The 26,833-nt window shown below is 45.7% G+C and overlaps 1 protein-coding gene across 1 annotated transcript; it reads left to right on the forward strand.

Moving 5' to 3' along the window:
- Nucleotides 1–26,833, forward strand: LOC126438169 (L-dopachrome tautomerase yellow-f2-like). Its single transcript, XM_050090544.1, has 4 exons — nucleotides 1–108; nucleotides 2,984–3,170; nucleotides 22,109–22,476; nucleotides 26,545–26,833. Exons 1-4 carry the CDS (start codon nucleotides 1–3, stop codon nucleotides 26,794–26,796), a joined length of 915 nt encoding a protein of 304 aa, XP_049946501.1. The 3' UTR covers nucleotides 26,797–26,833.

Here is a 26,833-nt window from a genome sequence, read left to right on the forward strand (position 1 = left end):
ATGAAGGCAGTTTTGGAAACTGTCAACCACAACTGCAAGAGCATTCCCAGGCTAACATTAGTACCTGCAGCATGTGAAAACAATAAAGAGTTTGCACAGGGTCTCCAGGTACTGCATGGCCCCTAGGTGCCACAACTCATGTGCAGCTGCATACAAGTGTGGCTTTATGCAGCTACAGCCCCTTCATGTCTCATTCTCATTGCATGTTACCTGCTTCAAGTATTGTAGTACAGCTGACATTGCTGCGAATTGAACTGTGCTACATTACTGGCTTTTGAGCATGCTCCTCTTTGGCCTATTTACTTGCATTACCAATGATGGCAGCTGCATTGTACTTGGATTTGGACACAGTTGATTATCACCTGTGCTCACTTGAGTGTGTCTCAGAAACTTTACTAGCCATGACTAATAAGCAAAGAAGTGACGAAATGTCAACATTCAAAGGGTAACCATAACACATGACAAAATGTATGGAACTTTCTAGTCGCCTTATAACAGAAATAAAAAGAAGGTACCCACAAAGGTCTACTGCTATGACACATTTGCTGTAAGTGTCCTCACTGAACATGTGAGTGATAGACTCCTATATCAATTTCTTTGTGAAAAGGAACTTGATGTGTAATATTTTGTTGGTGTGTGTGTTTTCTGTAGTTAACTAGTTGACTGTCTTTCACTATGTTTCTAAGAGTGCGATACTCATTGGCACTCCCATTGCCTAGCCTTTTATGCCATTCACATTCTAGTAAATTGTCACATGAGTATGTCTGTATATGTATTTTAGAGTACCTTGTTACTGGACAATTAAAGGCAGAAAAGAACTTATAATCAGATTCTACCTTGAGGGTACGTTTTCTTTAATTTGTTCACAGAAATGAGATTGGCAATGTCTAAAGTCTTCCTAACATCTCAAAAGGTGATGTTCTGATCTTGATACAATTTCTGTGTTAAACTTGTTGGGCTCTGTGTTAGCTTTATTTGTGTCAAATGTTGCCGCAGCCCTGCCCACATACTGCATCACTGTTCAACATACTTCATGTGTCCTATTAGCATTACATATTCTGACTCCACACACTAGCAAAACAGAATTGAATGGAGAAGGACCACACAGATGATTCACAAACTAACTTCTAAGTTTTGTTGATGGTTTTAGCCTGGCATGACTACTGCTCATGTATCATTTGAATGGGCAGCCACTAACAAACTCTTTCTTTACAGCAACACTCAGTATCCCACTGCAGAGCAAATAATGTAACCTAATGCCAGGGACATGCTTCATCACAAAGCTTACTTGGATGCTTCCTGAAAATGCTGTTGCTTCAAATACCAAAAACAAAAACAGGCTCTCCATCAAGTACTGAACTTTTGTCACACTCCTAAATTAAACTGTAATTACTTGAGGCTTTGCTTCAGTATTTCTCTAAATACTTTCAAGAATTATAAAGCTAGTAATAAACTAGTAGTTTAATAAAATGAGGGAAGCAAAATGAAATGGAAGTGTCATTTACATGTTCCTTGTTTTCTCATGGTTCATAATCTCTTGACCATTATTTCATAAAATCCAAAACTCTTGTTTACCATAGCTCTTTAAAAAATTGAGAAATTGGAATACATAATACAAGATATCACTACAGGTACTTATCTCTATCATTCTTCTACAGTTTCCATTCAGTTCAGTGCACTTGGTACACAGTTCTGCGAGTTTGTGTGGAACTCTGTTGGAGCTACATGGAGGGACTGGCAAACATCATGTGCAGCTTTATGTTTTTACAAGACATTTTCTGCATATGCAATTCTTGATAAAGTGAAATGACTGATTATTGAGAGACAATTTTGTACATTAGAAAATTAAAACTAAACTCAGTGATCAGTCCATGAAGACCACATGAAGCTGACCAGTCACCACGTAATCGTCTGCCATGTGGCATCATGCAGATGCGGTATGGACAGAAATGGAGTCAACACCCTGCTCTCCCAACTATAGTCAACTTTCAGATTTCAGATCTTGGAGCCACTACTTCTCATTCAAGTAGTTCCTTATCTGGCATCGTGAGGCTGAGTGCACTATGTTATAGTCCTCCCACTAAGGAAAAATCCCTGGCAGTACCAGAAACTGAATCCACATTTTCCATATAATAACATGCCTTATGACATACTTCTTTTGTTCCTGCATGAGATCATTGTAGTCCAGAGCTCTTCTTCTCAGGAATTCACATCATTCCCAAGCCATGATGGCAAAGTGTAAATGACTTCTCCAGCACAAGTTAAGATACTCACTCATCATCATGTCTTGTTGATGGACAGTGTTCACATTTCTCCTTTCATATCTGCACATAAATTAAAAAAGAAACATGTACACAGTAGACATTACTCTCTGTACTACTAACAAAAATCAAATGTCTCCATGAAAATCTTTTGTCACTATTGTAGTAAGTGAGAAATGTTGCTATCATAAAAAGTACCACTGCAGGGTGAGAGTCAGAATAGCTTGCCACTTGGGTTGGAGGTGGCTATACATTAGAAAGGATGAAAAAAACATTTTCAGTCATACTAACCAGTTTGTCTTCTTGCAAAATGAATGAATGGTAATACATTTCATGGTATCCAGATCTAGAGGACCACTTTTGGCATTAATAGTGTTTTCCATGGTCAGGCCACCCCTGTCATTAGCTCATTTACCTGTACTGTCTTCTTGTCTACCATTTTGAAGTGAGAGTCTGAATTCACAGAGTGAAATTCTTTTATGCATCTCACTCACACACAAGTCAGCTGAGACCACCTATTTATTACATGGGACAAATTCAGGTGCAACCATATGTGGAGTGGGAGCAAATTATTGATCACAGTATTCAGTACCAACTCCTTTCAGCACTTTAACAGAATGTTACTAGTCCACAGATAATGTTACAATTTTACATCTTAATGTGTCATATATTTCATATTGGTCTATTATACATATAGGGTTGAACATTGTCATCTTTTTCAGGTTTACCTTATGTCTGTACCACCTGGTGTCTTTGAAAGTGGACTTGCAATACCTGGAATCCACCGGTTTCACCAAAAACATAATAGGAAATATATTGTAATGGTTCGAGAATTCCGTGATATCATAATGGGTCAGTTTGCAGGTCACCATCACACAGATACGTTCAGAGTTTTTTACAACAAAAATGGTATGTTTCCATGTTACAGCATGATTTTTACAAAATTTTTGTTTGCTATATGACTCCTGTGATTGCATTTGCCACTTAGTACCATATGTCAAGAGGTTAATAACAAAATAAATTGCTATATTTAGAGAAATAATTACATTCATCCAACAAGGATATGGACATGCTCAATAGTAACACTATTCAAAACATAACAATGCCCACTTACCAGCTGTTTCTATTGAACAAATTCTGTATCAGGTTCAGAGAATTGTGCAAACCCAACTGATGACTGCTGTATATGCCATCTTACATCATAAATGGATGTTTGAATCCTAGTTTTAGCACACCTCTCTCCTGACCATGAATGCCAGCCTTAATTTTTATGATACTGACTGTATCTTGTTCCAGTCCTCCCCTGTGGAAAAGTTTTTAACCATACCTGGGATCAAACACATACATTGTGTAGCAGTTAAGTCCACTGACCCTTTCATAAAGATATACATTACACAACAGCAAGTAAACTACATTAATGGCATAATCAGAAAAGTAGCATCTCTTTTTAATCTACTGAGTGAAAAATTCGTAAATACGTTTATGCAGTTTAGCACTAATCTTGCAAAGAAAAAAAATCATATTATATCAATAAAGAAACTGCACAATTCTCCATAAATAATTACAAATTGAAGAAGATTTTGAAGCCAGTGGCTCCTTCTTCTTACAGAAGGATTGAAGGGAAAGAAAGAGGGATGAAGAAAAAGGACTGATAAGGTTTAGGAACTTGAGGGAGTTATGGAAAAGTCATCAACTTTTCTGTCAAAAGAAGGAGCCACTGGCTCCAAAAGCTTCTGCATTTCCATATACTTTATATGTGTTTTCTCCCAACAGCTCTTGGTGACTAGATTTTTACCCATTTAATTATTTTTTATTTTCAAACTTTTATCATTTTTTATGGTATATAAATTGAAGCAGTTGTATTTAAAATGACAAAATCTAGCAAAGGCATGGAACATAGTATATCACACAATTAAAGCATGAACAAAATCAAGCAATGGAAAATCCATGATGGAATAATGACAATATTATGAAAATGATAGATTGCTACTCACCATACAGGGGAGATGCTGATACACAGACAACACACACACACACACACACACACACACACACACACACACACACACACACACGACCATTGTCTCTGGCTTCAGTGATCAGACTGCAAGCAACAGTGCATGATGGGAGAATCAATCTGGTGGTGGGGGTAAGGAGGTGGCTGGGGCATGGATAGCAGGATGGGGTGGGAGACAGCAAAGTGCTGCTTGTGGGAGCATACAGGGGTAAGGTGGAGAGAGGGTAGAGCAGCTATGTGCAGTTGGGAGGTTAGACAGTTGCTGGGGGAGGGGGAGGGAATAAGTGGAAAAGGAGAGCGGTAAAATGACTGGGTGTGTTGGTGGAATAGAAGGCTGTGTAGCACCAGAGAGGGCACAGGGAAATGGATAGGTGCGTGAAGGACAGCGACTAATGAAGGTTGAGGTCAGGGGGTTATGGGAACACAAGCTATATTGCAGGGAGAGTTCCCACCTGTGCAATTCAGAAGAGCTGGTGTTGGTAGCAAGGATCCAGATGGCACAGGCTGTGAAGCAGTCATTAAAGTGAAGAATATTGTATTGGGCAGCATACTCAGCAACTGGGTAGTCCAGGTGTTTTTAGGCACAGTTTGTCAGTGGCAATTCATGGTGACACAGAGATTGTTGGTTGTCATGCCCACCTAGAATGCAGCTTAGTTTGTGGATCAATGACCGCTCTTACAGATAGTCCTGCCTTTGATGGGATAGGTGATGCTTGTGACTGAACTGGAGTAGTTGGTGATGGGAGGATGTAGGGTGCAGGTCTCGCATCAAGGTCTATTACAGGGATATGAGCCAGGAGCGGACAAGGGATGGGCAAGGATATTGTGTAAGTTTGCTGGGTGGCTGAATATCACTTTGGGAGGGGTGGGAAGGATAATGGGTAGGACATTCTTCATTAAAGGGCATGATAGGAGGTAGCATTAAAAATTATGAAACAGGCTCGAGTTTTCTAACATCATCAATGCTAACAATTGGAAACAGCAGTTGTGAAGATAATTGTTATTGTTATTTAGCTTATAACACACAAATGTGAAGAATAATATTCCTCACATTTGCATGCTGTATTCTAAATAATGATAAAAATTTGATTAAGTAATGTCTATGAAGAATTTAACTACCTCAAGTAGCAATACAACACTTGCAGAAGTAATACAGGAACCAATTAAAATACAATTGCACACATGTTAACACCAAAGTACAGTTGTATAAATATCACATAAAAGTGAATGGTACATACCAGCAGATAAAGTGAACATATTTCAGCTGTTATTTGGCATAGCTCTTCTTTGGACTATACAAGTCCAGAGTTCAAATTGTACTGAGGCTGCTTGTTGCGACAGTGCCACGAGATTTAAAAGTGCCGCTACGTCAGTACGCGAACATTTCGAAAGAGGTGCTCCACAGCTCGGCCGAACGTGGGAGCACCACCTGGTTATGAACGACGCCGGCCGCATGTCATGGCACAGCAGTCGAATGACAGATATGGAGTTGATAGCATGTAACCTGCTATTGTTTCTACTTTTGTATATCCCTGCAATTTATTAGTGATTAAAGGTTATAACACTTTTTGGCAACAACGTCGGGTATTTTTCTCCTGCATTGTGGAATTGTGTGTTCGTGTCGGGGCAGCCGTGGAACAGCTTACGCAAGCACTCATTGAACAACAAACACAGCTGATGGCTGCTATTCAGGCACAACAAATGCAGCTGACGGCTGCTATTCAGGCGTTGTCGACGTCGCTTACTCATCGTCTGTCTTCCTCTTCTCCGCCTCCGTTCCCTCCTTACGACGAGGCCGCTGAAGACTGGGAGGATTATGAGAAGCATTTGCGGCAACACTTCTTGGCTTTCGGCGTTGTCAACACTCCTATGTGTAAGTCGTTATTTCTATCTTGGATTTCCCCACGGATCTATCAGCTGCTATCTCAGTTAGCCCCTCTGCGGGAACCTGCCTCTCTGTCCTTCCAACAAATGTGTGAATTATTGTCTAACTATTACCGAAAAAACACCCACGTCGTTGCCGCCCGCGTGGCGTCCTACCGGTGTCGTAAACAGCCCCATCAATCTTACCGGGCTTGGGCGGTGGAACTACATGGTGTGAGTAGGAAATGTCAGTTTGTCACGGACACTCATCATGAGTCTTATGCTGATTCAATGGTTCGAGACGCTATTCTACGGCTTGCTCCTGATAAAGAAGTTCGGCAACATGCCTTACAACTGCCAAACCCGTTGTTGTCGGAAGTTATCAGCATCGCTCAATCTTTTGAAGTGGCTCACGCTGCTGGTGTGCAAATAGACGCGTGGTGTGATGTGGGCGCTGTACAGACCACTTTCGACGCGAACAATTTGCCTGTTTCACAGGGGAACGACGATGTGGCGGCGGTTCACTCGTGTCAACAACGTCGCGTTGGGCCACCCCGCTCGCAGCGAAAACAGCAACCACAGAAGCAGGTTCGTTCCGCACTTCCTTCTTGTCCACGTTGTTTCATACAGCATGACAGGGCCACGTGTCCAAAACGTTGGGCCACGTGTAATTCATGTAGGAAAAAAGGCCACATTGCCACTGTGTGTCAGTCCACTAAAGTTCCTGTCGGCGAGGACGAGCCATCGGACATGGATGTTAACTGTGTGATTTCTCCAACAAATAAGTTGTTTGTTACTGTTCGTGTTCTGGATAAAGACATTCGCATGTAAGTGGACACTGGCTCTGCAGTAACTCTCATTAATTCTCACATGTATTTGGAGTTGGGCTCCCCTCCCTTGTCTCCCGTTACGCAGAATCTGCGAACTTATAATAAGCAGAAAATTCCTATCGTTGGCCAGTTTGATGCTTGCACTGCCTACAAGTCTGTTGTTAGGCCCCTCACGTTTTATGTGGTGGATCATGCGGGCACGGAAAACCCGTTCGGTTATGATGCTTTCCAGTTTTTCGGGTTCTCCATTGATGATGATGTGCACCTCATATCTGAGGATATTCCATATCAACAGCTGGATGGATTGTGTTCTGAATTCTCGTCCATGTTCTCTGCTGGTCTGGGTTGGGCCAAGGGTTTTGAAGCCCACATTACTCTTAAACCTACAGCTCGCCCTAAGTTTTTCCGGGCACGCCCTATTCCGATGGCGTTGCGTGTGCCTGTCACGGCTGAGATAGACAGGTTAACAGCTTCAGGGATTCTCCTTCCTGTTGCCTCCAGCGAATGGGCATCGCCAATCATGGTGGTTTCTAAACCAAACGGGAGTCTGCGATTGTGCGGTGATTTTAAAGCCACTGTCAACGCTCAGAGCCTCCTTGACACTTATCCTCTTCCCCGTCCTGAGGAGTTATTTACCAAGCTCGCTGGGGGCCAGTTCTCTTCCAAACTTGACTTATCGGAGGCATACCATCAGTTGCCGTTGGATGCGTCTTCTAAGGAATTTCTCGTCATAAACACTCCTTGTGGGTTGTATCAGTACCAGCGGTTACCATTTGGTGTCGCTAGCGCGCTGGCCAATTTTCAGCGGTTTTTGGAACAGCTCACGGCTTCCATTCCCGGCTGCATCAACTACCTGGATGACATTGTTGTCACGGGGGCCTCCGCTGAGGAGTACCTTGGCAATTGGCGTTCACTGTTTCGGGTTCTGCATTCGGCTGGGTTGAAGTGCAATCTGGACAAGTCACAGTTCTTCCAACCCTCCATTATTTATCTTGGTTTCCACTTGTCCCGTGAGGGTATACGTTCTCTACGACAGCACGTTGCGGCCATTACCGCTCTACCCCGGCCGTCTATGGTCAAAGAACTTCAGGCGTTTCTAGGGAAGATTGCTTATTATCACAAATTCATTCCCTCTGCGGCGGCGGTGGCTCATCCTCTGCATCAGCTGTTACGCAAAAACGTTCCTTTCTGCTGGTCCGACGAGTGTGAGCAGGCTTTTGTCCGCCTGAAGGCTCATTTGCAGTCGGCGCCTTGTCTTGCCGCATTCCGTCCAGGTCAGCACTTGGTTCTGGTGACTGACGCGTCACAGTATGGCCTAGGGGCTGTTCTCGCCCATCGGTATGAGGATGGGTCGGAACGACCCAATGCCTACGCTGCCAAGACTCTCAACAATGCCCAACGGCGTTACTCTCAAATCGAAAAGGAGGCGCTCGCTATCATTTATGCTCTCAAAACGTTCAGCGTTTTTTTGTATGGTTCTAAGTTTCACCTCATCACCGACCGCAAGCTGCTGGTCTGTCTGTTCAGCCCCTCGGCATCGCTTCCTGATAAGGCAGCTCACCGCCTGCAACGTTGGGCCTTATACTTGTCTCATTTTCACTATGAGATTCACTATCGCCCCACGGCCCAGCATGCCAACGCTGACGCACTGTCGCGTTTGCCGATGGGCCCCGACCCGGTTTTCGATCGCGATGAACTACTCTGTTTCCACATTGATGAGGAAGAACGTCGTGCAGTCGACGGTTTTCCACTTACAGGTTCGCAGGTCGCGTCGGCTACTGCGCGGGACCCGGTCTTGCATCAGGTGATCGGTTTTGTTCAACGGGGTTGGCCGGATAGGACCAAGGGCCGGGCATCAGATGCCCTTCCCAACTACCAAGCCTTGCGCCTTCATCTCTCTGTTCGTGAGGGTGTTGTTCTTCTGGCCACAGATGGCAATCTCCACGGGTCGTGGTGCCAGCCTCTCTTCGCAAAGATGTTCTCAAACTATTGCATGAAGGCCATTGGGGGATTTCTCGGACTAAGTCCCTGGCCCGCAGGCACGTTTATTGGCCTGGTATTGATTCGGACATCGCCCACATGGTCGCTGCGTGTGGTCAGTGTGCTCAACAACTGGCTGCACCTTGTACTATGCCCTCCCCATGGCCTGATCTGGTGCAGCCGTGGGAACGGGTGCACGCTGACTTTGCCAGCCCCTTCCTCGGCACTTATTGGCTACTGTTGATTGACGCCTTCTCGAAGTTTCCGTTTGTTGTTCGATGTCCGTCGCCCACCACTGCGGCGACGACGCTGGCTTTGTCCAAAATCTTTGCGCTAGAAGGTCTTCCATCCACGATTGTCACGGACAATGGCCCTCAGTTCTCTTCACAGGCCTTCCGTGATTATTGTACTGGACAAGGGATTTATCATGTTACAGCACCGCCCTTCCATCCGCAATCAAATGGGGAGGTCGAGTGCCTTGTCTGCACTTTCAAAAGCCAGATGAAAAAATTCTTTAGTGATTTTTCCACAGATGACGCTCTGTTGCAATTTCTGAGTTCTTATCGCTTCACGCCTCTGGGTGATCGCAGCCCTGCTGAACTCCTGCATGGCCGCCAACTGCGCACTCTACTGCACCTGATTCACCCTGTCAGGCCTTGTACTGTGTCCCCTAGTGCGGGAAAATACTCAGTGGGCGCCGACGTGTGGGCACGAGGGTATGGATCTCGCCCTAAATGGATTCCAGGGGTGGTCCAGGCTCTTCGCGGCCGCCGGCTTTGTGAAATACGTACGGACGATGGCATGGTTATTCGCCATTACGACCAGATGCGCCCACGCCGGTGCCACCGCCCCTTCTTTCGTCTCCACCAGCCCGAGAAGCCAGTCCTCTCGCTGCTGCCGATCTTCCGGGCGTGTTGCTGCAGCCAACGTCGCTACCGCTTCCGAGTACGCCGGAACCGGCCCCAGTCGCGACGCCGCCTTCTCCGGGACCCATCTCGCTGGAACACACCCCCAGGTCCACGACACCTCTGGATGCTGCTCCGGAGTTTTCACCCATCATCTCGTCCAGGAGGCGCGTTCCACGTGCAAGCTTCCGTCCTGGAGATTTTCGACCATACTCTCATGTTTCTCCGCGGGATCTTCTCGGGGCCTCCCAAGAGGCCATGGATGTCTCCGCACTGTCCGTGTCTCCAAGGAAGTGAGTGTTTTTTTTCAAGGGGGGAAAAGTGTTGTGACAGTGCCACGATATTTAAAAGTGCCGCTACGTCAGTACGCGAACACGGCGATAGAGGCGCTCCGCAGCTCGGCCGAGCGCGGGAGCGCCACCTGGCTATGAACGGCGCCGGCCGCATGTCACGGCACGGGAGTCGAATGACAGATACGGAGTTAATAGCATGTAACCCGCTATTGTTTCTACTTTTGTATATCCCTGCAATTTATTAATGATTAAAGGTTATAACACTGCTGTTTTCAATTATCTCACATCTGGCCTCAGTGTACATCATTCATGACTATGTCACCCTCTGTACATGCATCATGTTACACTAATACATTGTATTTGTCCTTGGTTATTTCTTATCACAAAGCTCACAATTTTAAGGAAATAGATGTTTTTTTGATATACAATAAGAGTGACTACAACAGGTGAGTGATGTTAAAGCTGTAAAAAATTTTTACAGTGAGAGTGGTAGTAATATGAACTACTTTGTGTTCTTGGATATCGATATGTACATAATTATTTTTTGTATTACATTAGAGAAGTACATTACATATAAATATTTCTAGGAACATTACACATATATTGGTTTCTAGCAAATTTAATGATAGCAGTTAGAAGAGGATTAAGGCCACAGTTTTAAATATACCTTTATGAACTTTAGTCACTGAGTTGTGAGATAGCTTTAAACAGCAGCCTCAGTTCAACTTGAATTCTGGACATGTGTAGGCCAAAAGCGGTGATGCCAAATAACAGCTGATGTGTGTTGTCATTATCTGTAGGTATGTACCACCCAATTATATGAAAAAGTCTTACAACTGTACTTTTCTGTTAACATATATCTGATTGTATTTCAATTGGGTCACGTTCTTTAAGTGAAAACTTTTAGAACTTTCCAAATAAAACAAATGTTACTAACAATCTGTATCTTTGTTCTTCATTTCTATCTGTTCACACTGTCCCGCCACATTAATGCGAGACGTGCTAGGAGAGGTTGTGGAAGGCAACGAAAGGAATCTGGAGTCAGGCCGACTCCAATACCGCGACCAGCTACGCTAGCATTCTCGGCTGAGCATTCGTGGCGCCAGTAGCCCGATCGAGATGGTCTCGCAGTTACTCGATTGGCTTTACATCCGAGGAGTTTGACAGCCATGGGAATACGGTAAACGTACCCTGGTGCTCTGCAAGCTGTGTGACACTTTGTATGGTCCTGCTAGTGATGCCAGTGTGCCGAGGGGAAAAAACTGCATGTAGGGACGCATGAGGTCCTCAAAGACAGACCCATACTTGATCTGATCCATTGGGTCCTCCAGAATGACGAGATCACCCAGGGAACGCCAGGAAAACATTCCCCAGACAATAACACTCCCTCATACCGCGGAAATTGTTGTAGTGTGTTTACTTTCAGACGCTACATGCCGTACATGCCAAAGGCCTTCTACCCGATGCAGCATGAAACGTGATTCATCCGAAAAGGCCACCTGTCACCATTCAGTGGATGTCCAGTTGCGCTATTGGCGAGCAAATTCCCGCCTTTGTCGCTGATGAACAGCGGTCAGCATGGGTACATGAACCAGGCGTTTGCTACAGAGGCCCTTACGAAGCAGCATTCGCTGAACAGTCGTTTAGGAGACACTGTCGGTATCCCCTTGGTTCATCTGCACGGTCAGTCGCTCAACAGTTGCACATCTATTCGCGCGTACACATCTATGCAGTAGTCTTTCACCCCTATGATCTGTGGCGCATGGTGCACCGCGGTTGCCTCGGCGTCTGTTTTGAATAGCACCATCTTGCCTTGTACGGTGGTACGGTGTACTTGAACCATGGCGGCACGCCAACCGTTTACAAATTTAGCTGTTGCAGAAATGCTTCCGCCCTTCACCCGAAAGGCAATGTATGCCCTTTTCGACTTCAAATGAGTCGACCAGTTTCCACGTTACGATAACGATTGCACTCTTTTCTGTGTCCCCCCACCCCCTTCAAAAAAATGGTTCAAATGGCTCTGAGCACTATGGGACTTAACTTCTAAGGTCATCAGTGCCCTAGAACTTAGAACTACTTAAACCTAACTAACCTAAGGACATCACACACATCCATGCCCGAGGCAGGATTCGAGCCTGCGACCGCAGCGGTCGCGCGGCCACCCCCTTCCCTGAGACACTTTAAATACTGTCCACTATTAGTGCCGCCACTTGCTGTCTGTCACTTGTTACTGCATGATGACGTCGAATATACGCGGTGTTCAAATTAATGTGACTGGGCCTTGTATTTGTCAACATCGTCACCCTTGCGACGAACACATTTCTCCCAACGAGAAACCAATTTGTTTATACCGTCATGCATGAACGTATGACGTTGTTGAGGGACCCACTGTGATATCAGCGTTAGATACACACTTGTTAGAGGTTGAGACCGACCGCGATCCGTAATATATATCGCTGGACCCGCGAGTCGCGACTAGCGCCGCTCCGCGGCTTGTGGACAAGTATCTAGCGAGCTCTCGTCCACTCTAGCTTGGGACTTCAACTAGATATATCATAGCCTTCAGCTGATACGAAGCAACCTCTAACAAGGCGCTTAGTCAAGTATGGCATAAGTAATGCCTCTCTAGTTATGTTTGTAATTATATGTATGCAGCATATGAAGAAGCCTGTAACACAGGTTAAGTACAATATATATTATTTTTTACAAACGACTACTAATTATCTCAGACTGTGCAGCCAGCTCCTTACCGAATTCACTGCCATACCTGCAATACATATTTCTACTTAGCATTGTCCACCTATCATAATAACAACTGACAACGAGAATCATAACACCCGCGACCTCACATCTTCTTGCGCCGCTCCATCATTACCAAGGTGAAGTCTTCGAAGTTGTTTGATGGAAACAGATTAAAACCGGATGTTGTCAAGTCGGGACTGTATGGAAGACGATCGGCGACGGTGAACCCGAGGCGACGGATTGTTGCAGGCGTTCCAGGGCACGTGTGTGGTCTGGGATTGTCGTGCTGAAGAAGAGGGTACCCCATGTGTGGACGAACTCTTCAAATTCAAAACACGATCACAGTACGCTGTTTGTCACGCAGTGAGGTAGTTACACGCTACAATTCGGAACCCTTGTAAGGTCGGCATTATGGGGGCCAAAACGTGATAAACTGAATTAGAATAATAAGAGATCGCTCCACATTGAGTGTAAAAAATATAATAAATGAATTCCATTGATTGAGGGACTGATACCTAAATAAGGTCAAAAATGTAGCGAATTAAATTCAAAAGTGGCAAATACTTCAAAATACCTCCGTTTATTATTATTAATCACAGATAAACAGTAGAAGTAATACTTCATGGCTATTTTGACTGAGCACAGACACGAACTTAGTAACTGGGAAAGCATGAAGAGTGAATAACGTCTTTTCATCACTTGCAGGCTTAGGCAACCGATGTGATGCCGGTACTATGTGGTGATCACCTCCGGTCGTGGTTGCAGCTGTGAATGTTATTGTTCTCATGTATGACATCTTTTGTCTATGTTGATTTCCTTCCGGAGGCGGTGACAGTATGAAATTTGGTGACTGACATCAGGCAAGGAAAATGTAGTCGAGCGCATAAAAATTCAAGCATCGGATTGCTTGTCCACGTAACGTGGGATTGGAAATGAGTATATCACAAGGTGACGATATACGACGGAATGAATGCATGCATCTGACTCAAAGGCCGAAAATAGGTTTACATGCTTCTAGAACGCAAAAATAAAATATTTCATGTGAAACTGCTTCCCGGGCTCATTAGTGTCCACAGAAAAATCACTTCTTCTCCGGCTCTTCTGTGTCCCCCTCTCACTCATCGATGGATCGTTATCTTCCCGCACTGACTTCCAATCTCTCGATTACTGTTTGACCTCTCCTCTATCTCTGATCTTCTCTGTTCCTGTCTGTCTCCGTGCTAGAGTGTGCTTTATTTTCCATAGTATCGCCCTGGTCACTGCGAGCGCAATTTACATTCTGACCCAATGAACGGTCAAGATTACATCCTTACGCCTCCCAGTGTTTATATAGGGTTATTGAATTTCCGATCTTGTGAGTCGAAAATTCCCTGGCGGCGGCTGGCGGGTAACATGCGAACTGCCGCCTTGTTCTCAAGCAGGCTCCTTGTTATGGCACTTCCGTGACTTGGGTGAAGTCTCCCCAGAGGATTCCAGCTCGGACTTTCTCGTGGACACATCTAAGAATTACTTCAAGTGTTTGCATTCAGCTATCACGAAGGCAGCAACCCATCAACAAATTTACTTGTTTTTAAGTAGAATGCTTCACTCACTTTGTAAGTAGAAAGCTTTACTCAACTTGACAGCGTCCTTCTTGTTGTCAGTCAGCGGTAAAAGCAGAAAAACGCTTTGAGAGCGAAGCAAACGCTTTAGTTAAAGTGTACCTGTCTGGCTTTCGGCAAAATGTCAAGTACAGATGCAGCCCAAGTGGGCCGCCTTCTCCTGAGCTCATTGTGGAGAGGCACACTATGTGATCAAAAGTATCGGGACACCTGGCTGAAAATGACTTACAAGTTCGTGGCGCCCCCCATCGGCAATGCTGGAGTTCAATATGGTATTGGCCCACCTTAGCCTTACTGACAGCTTCCACTCTCGCAGGCATATGTTGGAAGGTTTCTTGGGGAATGGCAGTTCGTTCTTCACGGAGTGCTCCACTGGCGAGAGGTATGGATCTCGGTCAGCGAGTAACGGCACGAAGTCGGCTTTCCAAAACATTCCAATGAGATTCAGGTCAGGACTCTGTGCAGGCCAATCCATTACAGATATGTTAGTGTCGTGTAACCACTCCGCCAGAGGCCGTGCATTACGAACAGGTGCTAGTTCGTGTTGAAAGATGCAATCGCCATTCCCGAATTGCTCTTCAACAATGGGAAGCAAGAAGATGCTTAAAACATCAATGTGTGCTATGATAGTGCCACGCAAAACAACGCGATCACACCATAACCCCACTGTCTCCGAATTTTACTGTTGTCAATACAAGCGCTGGCAGATGAAGTCGGCCTTACGCTTTTGTGCTGTGCGTGTCCCTTCACGTTTCCACTTCACCATCACTTTGGAAACAGTGGACCTAGGGATGTTTAGGAGTGTCGAAAACTCGCGTACAAACACAAGTGACACCCAATCACCTGACAACGTTTAAAGTCTGTGAGTTCCACAGAGCGCTCCATTCTGCTCTCTCGTGATGTCTAATGGCTACTGAGGTCGCTGTTATGGAGTACCTGGAAGTAGGTGGCAACACAATACACCTAATACGAAAACTGTATGTTGTTGGGGGTGTCCGAATACTTTTGATCACATAGTGTATTACAATGTTATTGTTGTGATCTTTAGTCTGAAGACTGCTCTGATGCAACTCTCCACGGTAGTCTATCCTGCGCAAGCCTCTTTATTTCTGCATTTACTTGAACCTGCGGACTGTATTCGAACCTTGCACTCCCTCTCAATTCCTACCTCCTACCAAGCCATCTGGCACAGTCCGGGATTTCAGAGAATCGTTGATATACACTATATCACAGGGACAAATGGTGATAGCAAGTGCAGCATACTCGTGTCTAAAGAATGAAACTTCAACGACTGCTGTGAGTGATTGCTTCTGCGAGCCATTTGTACTAAATAGGAAGTATAGTGTATTCAATAGAGAATTTAAAGGCATCTGTGCATTTACTGTCTTAAGAGGGACATTAAAGATAGGCTAACTACAACTGTGACAGCGACGTCGCAAGACAAGCAATGGCAGAGGCGAAGCACGTGGGATTGGTTAAGCTCTGGCCAAAGGGGATGCGGAACTGATTACGAACCAATCACTATCTCATTTGACATGACATGAAGAGCCATGGCCAATAAATTAGTGTTACTGTGAGGACACCACAGCCATACTGCGTGTAGTGCCTGTTCAGCTGTGTGAGCAGTTGCTTCAGAACATTCGCTGACCGCACAGATCAGTACAGAGAAATCTGTGACCTTTGAGAAGCTGTTTCGACACCGAGCGTGACGCTTAGAAAATTTCCACTTGACGGAGCGACTGCCAAGCGATGACCACAGCAGCAGACGTAATCCGTAAACACACAGCCTGTTGCCAGGCTTGCCTGGCAATCTGCGGTCATCCTGGTCTGCATATCGTGAATGACGTTTCGTCTGCAACGCCGACCGGATTCTACAGAGGTATTATTCTGGGGTTGAGAGAATATCTGATGTTATTTCAGTGATCACAAAATCGAGTGAGATTTACAGCTGACTTGGCAATTGGAGGCCACTTATCAGTTTTGATGTTGCACTCCTTCTGGTCTGGATGCCTGCTCTGATTCGGTTAGGAAATGTGTCATAAATCTGTTGTATTTTCTCCTGGGAGAAGCTGTCCCACAACCGTCGTTACGGGGTATGCTGCATAGTGGCACAGAGACGGAGTTGACGTTTAAGCAGGCCCCACACATGTTCTATCAGACACAGGTTTTGGGATCTTACTGTTCACTGGAGTACTTCAACATCATGTAGACAATTGATAGAGACAGGTGCCAACTGTGGACGAGCATTGTCCTGTTGAAATATGGCACCTTGATAGTGTCACATGAGAGCTAACACACAAGGACTTGACGTACTGTTGTGGCGTCACGTTTTCTTCAGTCCCTACCTCAGGAAAAGCAGTCCGTCAACAAAGGAGGTAGCTTACAAAACACTCATTCGACGGATTCTCGAATGTTGTTTGTCATAAGGGAACCCCACCAGTTAGGATTGCTACAGGGAATAAAGAAGATCCGAAGAAGAGCTGCCCGTTTCGTTATAGGTTTATTCAGTAAGCACGAAAGCTTTCCTGTGCTGGTTAACCAACTCCTGTGGCAGATGTTGCAAGAGAGGTGTTCTGTACCACGGCATGGTCTATTGCTAAAAATTGCAAGAGGCTACGTTTCTCCTACGTCTATCTCGGTAAAAGAACTTGAACATAAAATTAGAGAAGCTTACCAGCAACCATTCTTCGCACGCGGCATTCGTGAGTGGAGCAGGGAATGGCCCAGGGGGTGGGGGGTGGGGGGGGGAGCGGAGGGGGGAATTACAGTGGAACACAATCATTCTCTGCCACACAGCCCAAGGTGGCTTGCGGAGTATAGCTGTAGATGTAAAAATGGTCACGAGAAAATGAGAGGATTTTAATGTTACAAGGAGCTTTATCAACAATCATTCTTCCCACGCTATATTCGTGAGCTGAACTGGGAATGGGCCAAATGGTAGAGCATCATAACGCTAATGTTCTTTTAAGTATTTTTAACGAGCGAATACGTTTTTGGCCAGTATGTCACTGTTATTTTTTCTATGCTCCTTTTCGTCAGCTCCTTCAAGATTTCCGACAAAGGATTGGTGATACTATATTTCTTTCAGATATTTTTTGTTTAACGATGTTACAAATCAGCTTCATTGGATTTCGGTCACCATGGTGATCATAGAACAGAAAATTTCTTTTAAAGCCTGTCCACGGTGTACACATAAACTCATTTTAGTCATGTCAAACTAGATTACAGATTTGAGTTTCTAGGACATAACGCAAAATAAGTGCCTTTCTGCAGTGTTACACGCAACGCTCGAAGAAACTCCCTGTAACCTATCGTAGCTCCACCTGAGTTCAAAAGCAAAATGTACAAGCAGAAACCAGCACGAGGGTGGAAGTCCCGTTGACAACAAGGTCATTATACACTGATGAGCCAGAACATAATGACCATTGCCACCGCGACATTAGATGCCTCCTGGTGGCGTTGCGAGCACGTGACTCGCTATGAAATGTATGTAAGCAGTGCAGACACGGACAGGTCACCCTAGCGAAGCTATGGGCTGGAAATGGGAAAATCTATTGATATAAACGACTTTGAAAAATGGCAGCTTATTATTACGCAGAATCTGTGAACGAGTATCTCGAGAACGGCGAAGCTGGTCGAATGTTCGCGTGCTACTGTCGTGAGCATCTACGGAAAGAGGTAGAAGGACAGTGAAACCAACACTAGGTGCTAAATGGTTGGATGTCCACGATTCTTCACAGAACGTGGATTTCGCAGGGTTGTCTGCTCTGTAAACTAGGGTAGATGGTTGTCTTTGGCATTTCTGCAGAAAGAGCACAATGCTGGCGCATGTACAAGTGTTTAGGAGAACACACCGTTCATGGTAAATTGTTGAACGTGGAGCTCCGCAGCAGACCACCCTTCACCTCTACACATGTTGACCCAACGGCATCGTCAATGAAAATCGCAGTGGGCATGGAACCATGGAGATTCGACCGTCGCTCAATGGAAACATGTCGGCTCTTCGGGTGAATCACATTTTTGCTACACTAGGTCGCTGATCGTATCCGCAAACGCTGTCGTCAAGGTAACCAGCGGCTCGAAACGTGCAGCGCGCCACCGACGCAGGCAAGTGGTAGCAGTATTATGCTATGCGAGATATTCTCCTGCACTTTCACGGGACCTCTTGTAGTAATCGAAGACACGCAGAGCTGTGAAACACCTGCATCCCTTCATAGTTGATGCCTTCCCCTATGGCGATGTCATCTTTCAGCAGTATATGTTTCGGAATCAGAGACGTGCTAAGTGAGCTACGGATTTGATATAATTAAATTTTCCTCGAGACAGTTGAGTCTCATCTTTATCTACGGTAATAATGGAATTTGAAGAAATGAATTAAAAGGGGTGCTATTACAATACCGGAGAGCCTTGGCAGTAGCGACGATCTGAGAAGAGGAAAATAAGCTTAAGATTTGAACTGAAGTTTGTGTTAGGGACGGAATTTGACTGGGGTAGTCCGTGCAGCGATGATGCTGTGGTGGTGTAATGGCTAGCGTACATGCCTAGTAAGAAATGAGACCTGGTTTCAAGTCTCTGCTCCACTACAAACTTTAAATCCTTTCTTCAGCTCCCATCAGTATAATGATACAGTGGTTTGAGGAGCATTATAGCGAACTTACGTTCGTGTCTCGGCGACAAAACTCGCCCGGTGTAAACCCTGTGGAGTCCATCTGAGTCGCTATCGGGCGCCATCACCGCTTACGCAAATCGGCGGCCCGTTATTTACACGAATTACATGACGTGTGTGTAGACATCTAATGCCACATACCTCCACAAACATACCACCAAACTGTAGGATCCCTGATACACAGAATGATGTTTCGTTCGAAAGACGGACAAACAAGCTATTAATCAGGTGGTCGTAATGTTTTGGCTCATCAGTGTAGATGGAGTAAAAACTCGAATTGAAATGGAGAAGGAAAGCGACTTGGGCACTGTAAAGTTAGTCTGCATAGCCTTGCATTTAATATAGAAACGTGGTGTGTTTATTAGCACGCTACGCGAAGCTATCCTCATGTTCCTAATTGGTTTCTAGAAACAATTGTGGGGTACTAAGTGAGATTTACGCTAGCAAAAAAGAGGAAAATCAACAAAAAACATAGACCGGTTCAGGAAATGAAGGATTCGTCCGTGCGGAGATAATGATGAAGAAGGAAACTTTTTTTCATAATTTTAGCGTTTCAAAACACTAACGTCAACATATTGAGATGATTAGACGTGGCGGATACAACTTTTAGCACTCAGGAAGGGCAGTGTACTGAAAAATTCGCCTTAAGCTAGATAAAGATATTTGCATTAAATTATATGTTGGTTTCTGTACTGACGCTGCATAGTTCTGTTTTACGGCAATGCAACAACACACTGCGAAGAAGAAAAAAAATAGTACTTCGCTGAGGAGAAGTATAGAATTCTTGACAGGAACAAGAAGTGGGCTTAGAGAGGGAACACAACAGTAGGTTTTCTTGCAACGATTTAATATTCATTTCGTCAGAGTAAATTTTGTTTGCTGATGCTGTTAAATAAATCGATAGGTAAACAGCGTAGTTTGTATTCACATCTGCCACTGTTGCTATGGCAATGCTGTAAGAAAGAAACCCGGCATTTTGAGTACTCTGCCATTTTTCTTGTGAACGGAGTTCAAGTGAGTTTCACGGTGTATTTTACCATAGTAGAGTGTTTTATTGATTAATTAAACAGAAACGTAGACAAATTTTCACAGTTTAACGAATAGTCGACAGCGAAATACTTTGAGATGCAGAAAGATGGGCAATGAAATCAGCAGAGACCTTTCCAAACTTATCATTTAAGATAATCACGAATAATCTAAATCTGGATGGTCGGACAGGAATTCGAACACCGTTCTTACTGAATTCAAGACGTTTGACGCCGTCCCTGGCAAGCGGCTTCTGATCAAATAGTGTGCCCATAGAGAATCGTCTCAGTTGTGCAACTGGAATCGTGATTTTCTGTCAGGAAAGGCATGGTCGCTAGTATTTTACGGGAAGTTATCCAGGTGAAAGTCTCGCCGTGTGCGGCTGGGCGTTATCTTGCTAAAATGTAAGTTCAGGATAACTTGCCTCGACGGGCAACAAAACGAGGCGTAGAATGTCGATGACATAACGCTGTACTGTAAGAGCACCGCGGATGACAGCGGAAGGGTTCTGGGGCGCCTCCGGACACGATTTCGCTGGTCATTAGGGCTTACTTCGAAGCGGGAATCATCACTGAGTGTATTTATACTCCATTCAGTTCAGGCCGAAGATGTGTCTGGAAATGTCCCGAACAGCAGTGAGATACGAACTCGACTGTTCCCCGCCATACGGCTTGACAACCAGTAGTGATGATCAGGGATATCGTTTCATTTCATAGCAGGACCACTTTGGTTGTCATCCACGGCAACCTTACAGCACAGCGGTACGTCATCGATACTCTACACCCCACTTTGTTGCCCTTCATGGTATGCCATCTTGGGCTTGTATTTCAGCAAGATAGCGTCCATCCGCACACGGCGAGAGTTTCTAGTGTTTTTCCGTGTGCTTGCCAACCCTAAGTTAGCCTTGCAGGCACGATCTCTCCCCAATTGAGAACGTTTGGAGCATTATGCTCAGCACCCCGAAACCAGCTCGGGATTTAGACTTTCTAATGTGTCAACTTGACAGTCACTGTCAGTTAGTGCCAAGCTGAGTCACTGCTTGCATAAGGGCTAGAGGTGAACCAACGCGCTGTTGACTTACGCATTTTATGGACCTCTTTCTCTTGCATAAATCATCCAATTTTTTTGAAACTGTAAGCGTTTGTTTTTCTGTACATGTACACCACATTTGCCGATTACCGTCCCCTTTGGACAATTCCTTCTTGGTGCGTCATATATATATATATATATATATATATATATATATATATATATATATATAGCGATGTAAGATAGAATCCGGTGAGCCGTTTTACACTGTTAAAAAACATCAGTTACACGATAGATCAGACAAATTTAATGGCTCTCCTTTCAACTAGATACCTAGGGATTATCATTATGAACACCTTAAATTGGAATGGGAGTAAGGTGAATCAAATAATGCCATCCCGGCATTTGCCTTGATCGATTTAGGAAAATCACGGAAAACATAAATCAGGATGGCCGGACGTGTGATTGAACCGTCGTCCTCCCTAATGCGAGTCCAGTGTGCGAGAAATAGCCTGAAAGTGATCCTATGAACCCCTCTGCCAAACACTATAGAGTGAAACTCTCCTGCGAACCTCCTTTCCTTCAGGAGTGCTAGTTCTGCAAGGTTGGCAGGAGAGCTTCTGTAAAGTTTGGAGGGTAGGAGACGGGATACTGGCAGAAGTAAAGCTGTGAGGACGGGGCGTTAGTCGTGCTTGGGTAGCTCAGTTGGTAGAGCACTTGCCCGCGAAAGGCAAAGGTGCCGAGTTCGAGTCTCGGTCCGGCACACAGTTTTAATCTGCCAGGAAGTTTCATATCAGCGCACACTCCGCTGCAGAGTGAAAATCTCATTCTGGACTATAGTGTGATTTGCAGAGCTGTCATGTGGCCGCAGATGTAGACGTCGCTTAACCTGCAGATTTGGCGGACCCTTTTTGCAGCTGGGAGGCGGACGAGGCGTGGCGCGTGACTTACCACTACTTCCACTTCGACCCGCTGCACGGCAACCACCGCGTGGAGGTCGTGAACTTCCAGTGGACAGACGGCGTGTTCGGCGTGGCGCTGTCGCGGCCCGACGCGCAGGGCGAGCGCACCGTCTTCTTCCACGCGCTGTCCAGCCTGCGCGAGTTCTCGGTGCCGGCCGGCGTGCTGCGCAACCACACGGCGGCGCTCGCCACCGGGCCCGACTCCTACTACCACTACCGGGACCTCGGCTTCAAGGGCAACGACACGCAGGCCACCGCCTCCTACCTCGACCTCGACACCGGCGTGCTCTTCTTCACGCAGGTGCGTACCACCGTTCTGACGCCAAAAAGGTAAACTGTGCCATTGCCCGCCTGCACCTTTGCATTCCTCCTGTGGCTATCGTGGATGCTACAGGCGGTATCCGAGGAAAGGACACTTGTTGGAATGGCCACCCCCAGTTGCACTACGTTTTGCAGTAAGCGGCTTTGCTGACTTCGAAAAAATGCAGCAAAACAGCATCTTTCTACTGACGGTAGAGTAAAGGGTTACCCTTTATGCCTGTGGTGTGCGTACTGTAAGACCTTCGGTACACACACCATCAGATTATTCGACTTGTCGCTCCAACGAAGCAGGCGAGTGTCAGCAATATGTCTCGTGGTCTTATCGTGGCGTGTTTATCTTCTGCCGTTAGTTCAGACGATAGAACTGCCACTTGAACGCTTAGAGTAGCAGATTGACGGTGACCAACTTTAAACAGAACTTGATTAATTTTCACACACATTTATTAAAATAATAACAAGCATAAAAATAACTTAACTTGGTTCTGGATGCTATTTACAATTGGCAATCTGAAGTTCCTTTGGTCTTGGTACGTTAATCTTATTCTCACATCTCTGATACTTGACAAAGTGTCTATTCATTTATCTTCATGGCTATGTACAGGAATATGATAATCTTATTCGGCGCAGACTGAAACTTGACTACAGACTAATGCAGACTAATGCAGACTGACTAATCGGAGGTCTGTACACTCGTTATAATACCTCGAGCGTTCAGGTATCACTGCGCGAGTGTGATCCGCGAGCAGAAAAGGTTCTACGTAAACAGCAATCTCATTGGCTGCGTTACATATTAATACGCGGATCGGTGAAAGCAGAATTTGGTCCGTCTCTAAGACAGCGCCATCTCGTAGTGCGGAGACGGACGAGCGCTGCGCCTGCGCTGTTGTGCTTAGCAGGGCGCGCTCTATTGGGAAAGTTGTGTACTCGCTGACTACACAACAATGCCTATCGGATGTAATTGGGAAGGGGTTAAACCATTGTCAAATATTTGTTGTAAGTTCTATGCGACCATACTGCTGAGGTCATCGGTCCCTAAACTTACACTACCTAATCTAACTTAAAGCAACGTACGCTAAGGACAACACACAAACACACACCCATGCCCAAGGGAGGACGCGAACCTCCGACGGGGCGAGGCGCGCGAACTGTGACAAGGCGCCCCTGACCTCACGGCTACCCCGCGCAGTGAACTACCGTCGCCTGCCGCTGTGACCGAGCGGTTTTAGGCGCTTCTGTCGGGATCCGCGCTGCTCCTACGGTCGCAGGTTCGAATCCTGCCTCCGGAATCAATGTGTGTGATGTCCTTTCGTTAGTCAGGTTTAAGTTCTAAGTCTTAGGTTCAAATGGTTCAAATGGCTCTGAGCACTATGCGACTTGACTTCTAACGTCATCAGTCGCCTAGAACTTAGAACTAGTTAAACCTAACTAACCTAAGGACATCACACACATCCATGCCCGAGGCAGGATTCGAACCTGCCTCTGAGTCTTAGTTTTAGTTCTAAGTCTAGGGGACTGATGACCTCAGATGTCAAGTCACATATAGAGACATTTGAACCACCGTCAATTCGCATTCGTGCAGTACGAGAGAAATCGGTGGCAGAATGGAAGCGAAATACAGACACTCTGTAACGAGCCACTGTAGACCAGGGCTCCATCTGACAATGTTTGTGAGGGTGAAAAACGACGAGTTGCACCTTACACGGTTCAGTAACATTAAAGAGACCGTCGTCTAGTTTCGACATCAATGTACAGTAACCACTCTCAGACACCATATGGCAGCAATTGCAGTGGAGAGTATATAAAGTGTATTAGGGGAATGCGGAAACGGAGCAATTCATTTGACGTCCAAAAGGGGCTTGATTATTGGCTTTCAGTCTAAGGGTGGAGGCATGTCGAAACGGTTAAGTTTGTAACCTGTTGGAGTGCCGCCTTGGTTAAAGTATATTCTGACCGCAAAGGTAGATGGCCGCTGTGGCCGAGCGGTTGTAGGCGCTTCAGTCCGGAACCGCGCTGCTGCTATGGTCGCAGGTTCGAATTCTGCCTCGGAGATGGATGTGTGTGATGTCCTTAGGTTAGTTAGGTTTAAGTAGTTCTAAGTCTAGGGGACTGATGACCTCGGATGTTAAGTCCCATAGTGCTTGGAACCATTTTTATTTATTTATTTATTTTTTGACGGCAAAAGTAACGATCCAAAACGGTGTTGAGGCAACTATAGTGCACTAAGTGAGATAGATGACAGAAGTTAATGACGGCTACAGAGATGTGTACAGACGAATAGCCACTGACTGCCCAGATGAACCAAGGGCTTACAAACAGTGTCTCCTCAATGACCGTTCAGTAAATATTGCTGCGTGTCGGCCTCCACAGGAGATATCTGGTTCATGCATCCATGGCGACTGCTGCTCATTGGCGAAGAAGGCTGGAATTTGCAGGCCAATAGCGCAACTGGACGTTCATGAGAGGCGACAGGTAGCCTTTCCAGATGAATCACACTCTGTGATTCATCAGACAGAAGGCCGTTGGCATGAATGTCGTGAAACCTCTGATAACAAACACCCTGCAACAAGCGTCAGAAGGGTCCAGACTGGAGGCATTTCCTCAGTAAGCTATCATCCTGGATGGCACAGTGGATCAGCAAAAGTATTCCTCTATTCTTGTGGACCATGTCCACGCCGACGAGCAGTTTCTTTTTCGTTAGTACGATGGCATCTACCAGCAGGGCAATGCAATGTGTCACACAGCTCACTGCGTGTGTGGTTCGAAGAGCACCAGGATGAGCTTACTGTACATCAAAGTCGCTAGACCTAAACCCAATGGAGAATCTACGGGACCACAGCGGTCGGGCTATACGTGCCATTGATGCTCAACAGAGAAACCTAGTGCAGATGGTCAGAGCATGGCTTCACAGCTCTGTTGGTACCTTCCAGAATATCACTGAGTCTCCTGCACATCTTCAGCGGTCTGTGCAAGAGGTGGTTATTCAAGTTTTGGCAGGTAGTTACAGTAATGTGACTGCACCATGTGTAACTGGGTAAATAGCTTCAAAGGTGGGAGGAATACAACAGCGTTGGAAGAGGGAAAGGGATCAACGGAAATATTACCTTGAATGGAGAACCCCTCAAAGTGGTAGAAAGTTTCACTTCCTTAGGGAGTGAAATATATAGTGATGGAAGAATAACCAACGGAATTAATAGGAGGTTACAGAAGGGAGGCAATTTCTACCAAACAATAAAACACCTGATTTGGATTAAGGAAGTTTTAGAAAAAACGAAACTCCTTTTCTATAAGAATTATTACTTCCTTATTGTCACCTATGGTGGAGAAACATGGACAATGGTAGAAAGGGACTGCAAGCAGGGGAAATGACATTTCTCAGAGCAGTTAAGGGAAAAACAAGAATGGACAGAGTAAGGAATTTAGAGATTAGAAAGGACCTTAAACAAGAAAGTATGAGAGAAGAAATTGAAAAAAAGAGATTTATATGGTATGGGCATGGTAAGAGTATCCATCCTATGATGGATGGAAAAAGACCTAGAGGGCGCCCAAGAACACAGTGTAAAATGGGAGTGGGAATATCTGTGGAAAGGTGTGACCTGGCAGCAAGTGGAGGAAGAAAAGTGGTGGGAGGACCGAGCCAAATGGAGAGGACTCGTCAGCGCCTAGACCTGGCAGTAGCTGGAGCGGGATCCGGATATAGATAGATTATTCATAAAATTTCGCGGGAACCACCAGATGTCTGCAGCTTGTTGCCATAATATTTCGACGCCGAATCTTCCGGCCTCTTCAGGTGAATATTGATAGGAAACGCACTAAGCTCACGTAATTAAGAGCCCGCCGGCACATGCGTGGTGTGTCCAGCTGGCGTTGCGCATGCGCCGTTTGTCTTAAATATTTGAGCGGAGTGCTGTTGCTGTCAGTATTCACCTAAAGATGGTCAGAAGATTCTGCGCCGAAATATCATGGCAGAAAGTTGTCCGACAGTTCTCCTGACACTTCAAGGAATATTTGTCAGAATGTTTGTCACATTGTGTTGTTGTTTCCGTTCCAGCTGAACCGCAATGGCGTGGCATGCTGGAACACGCAGAAGCCCCTGGAGCCGGCCAACGTGCACTTGCTGGTCAGCGACGGCGAGCGCCTCTCCTTCCCCAACGACCTCAAGGTGGACGCCGAGGGCACCCTCTGGGTGCTCACCGACCGCCTGCCCGTCTACGTGTACAAGGGCGGCCTCGACCCCAACACGGTCAACTACCGCATCTTCTCCGCGGCCGTCAAAGACCTCATCAAGGGCACCGTCTGCTAGGCGTAGTTGGTCGCTGAGGCTCGACGATGACGCCGCA

Source organism: Schistocerca serialis, unplaced genomic scaffold, assembly GCF_023864345.2.
Source record: "Schistocerca serialis cubense isolate TAMUIC-IGC-003099 unplaced genomic scaffold, iqSchSeri2.2 HiC_scaffold_1261, whole genome shotgun sequence".
Lineage (NCBI taxonomy): Eukaryota > Metazoa > Arthropoda > Insecta > Orthoptera > Acrididae > Schistocerca > Schistocerca serialis.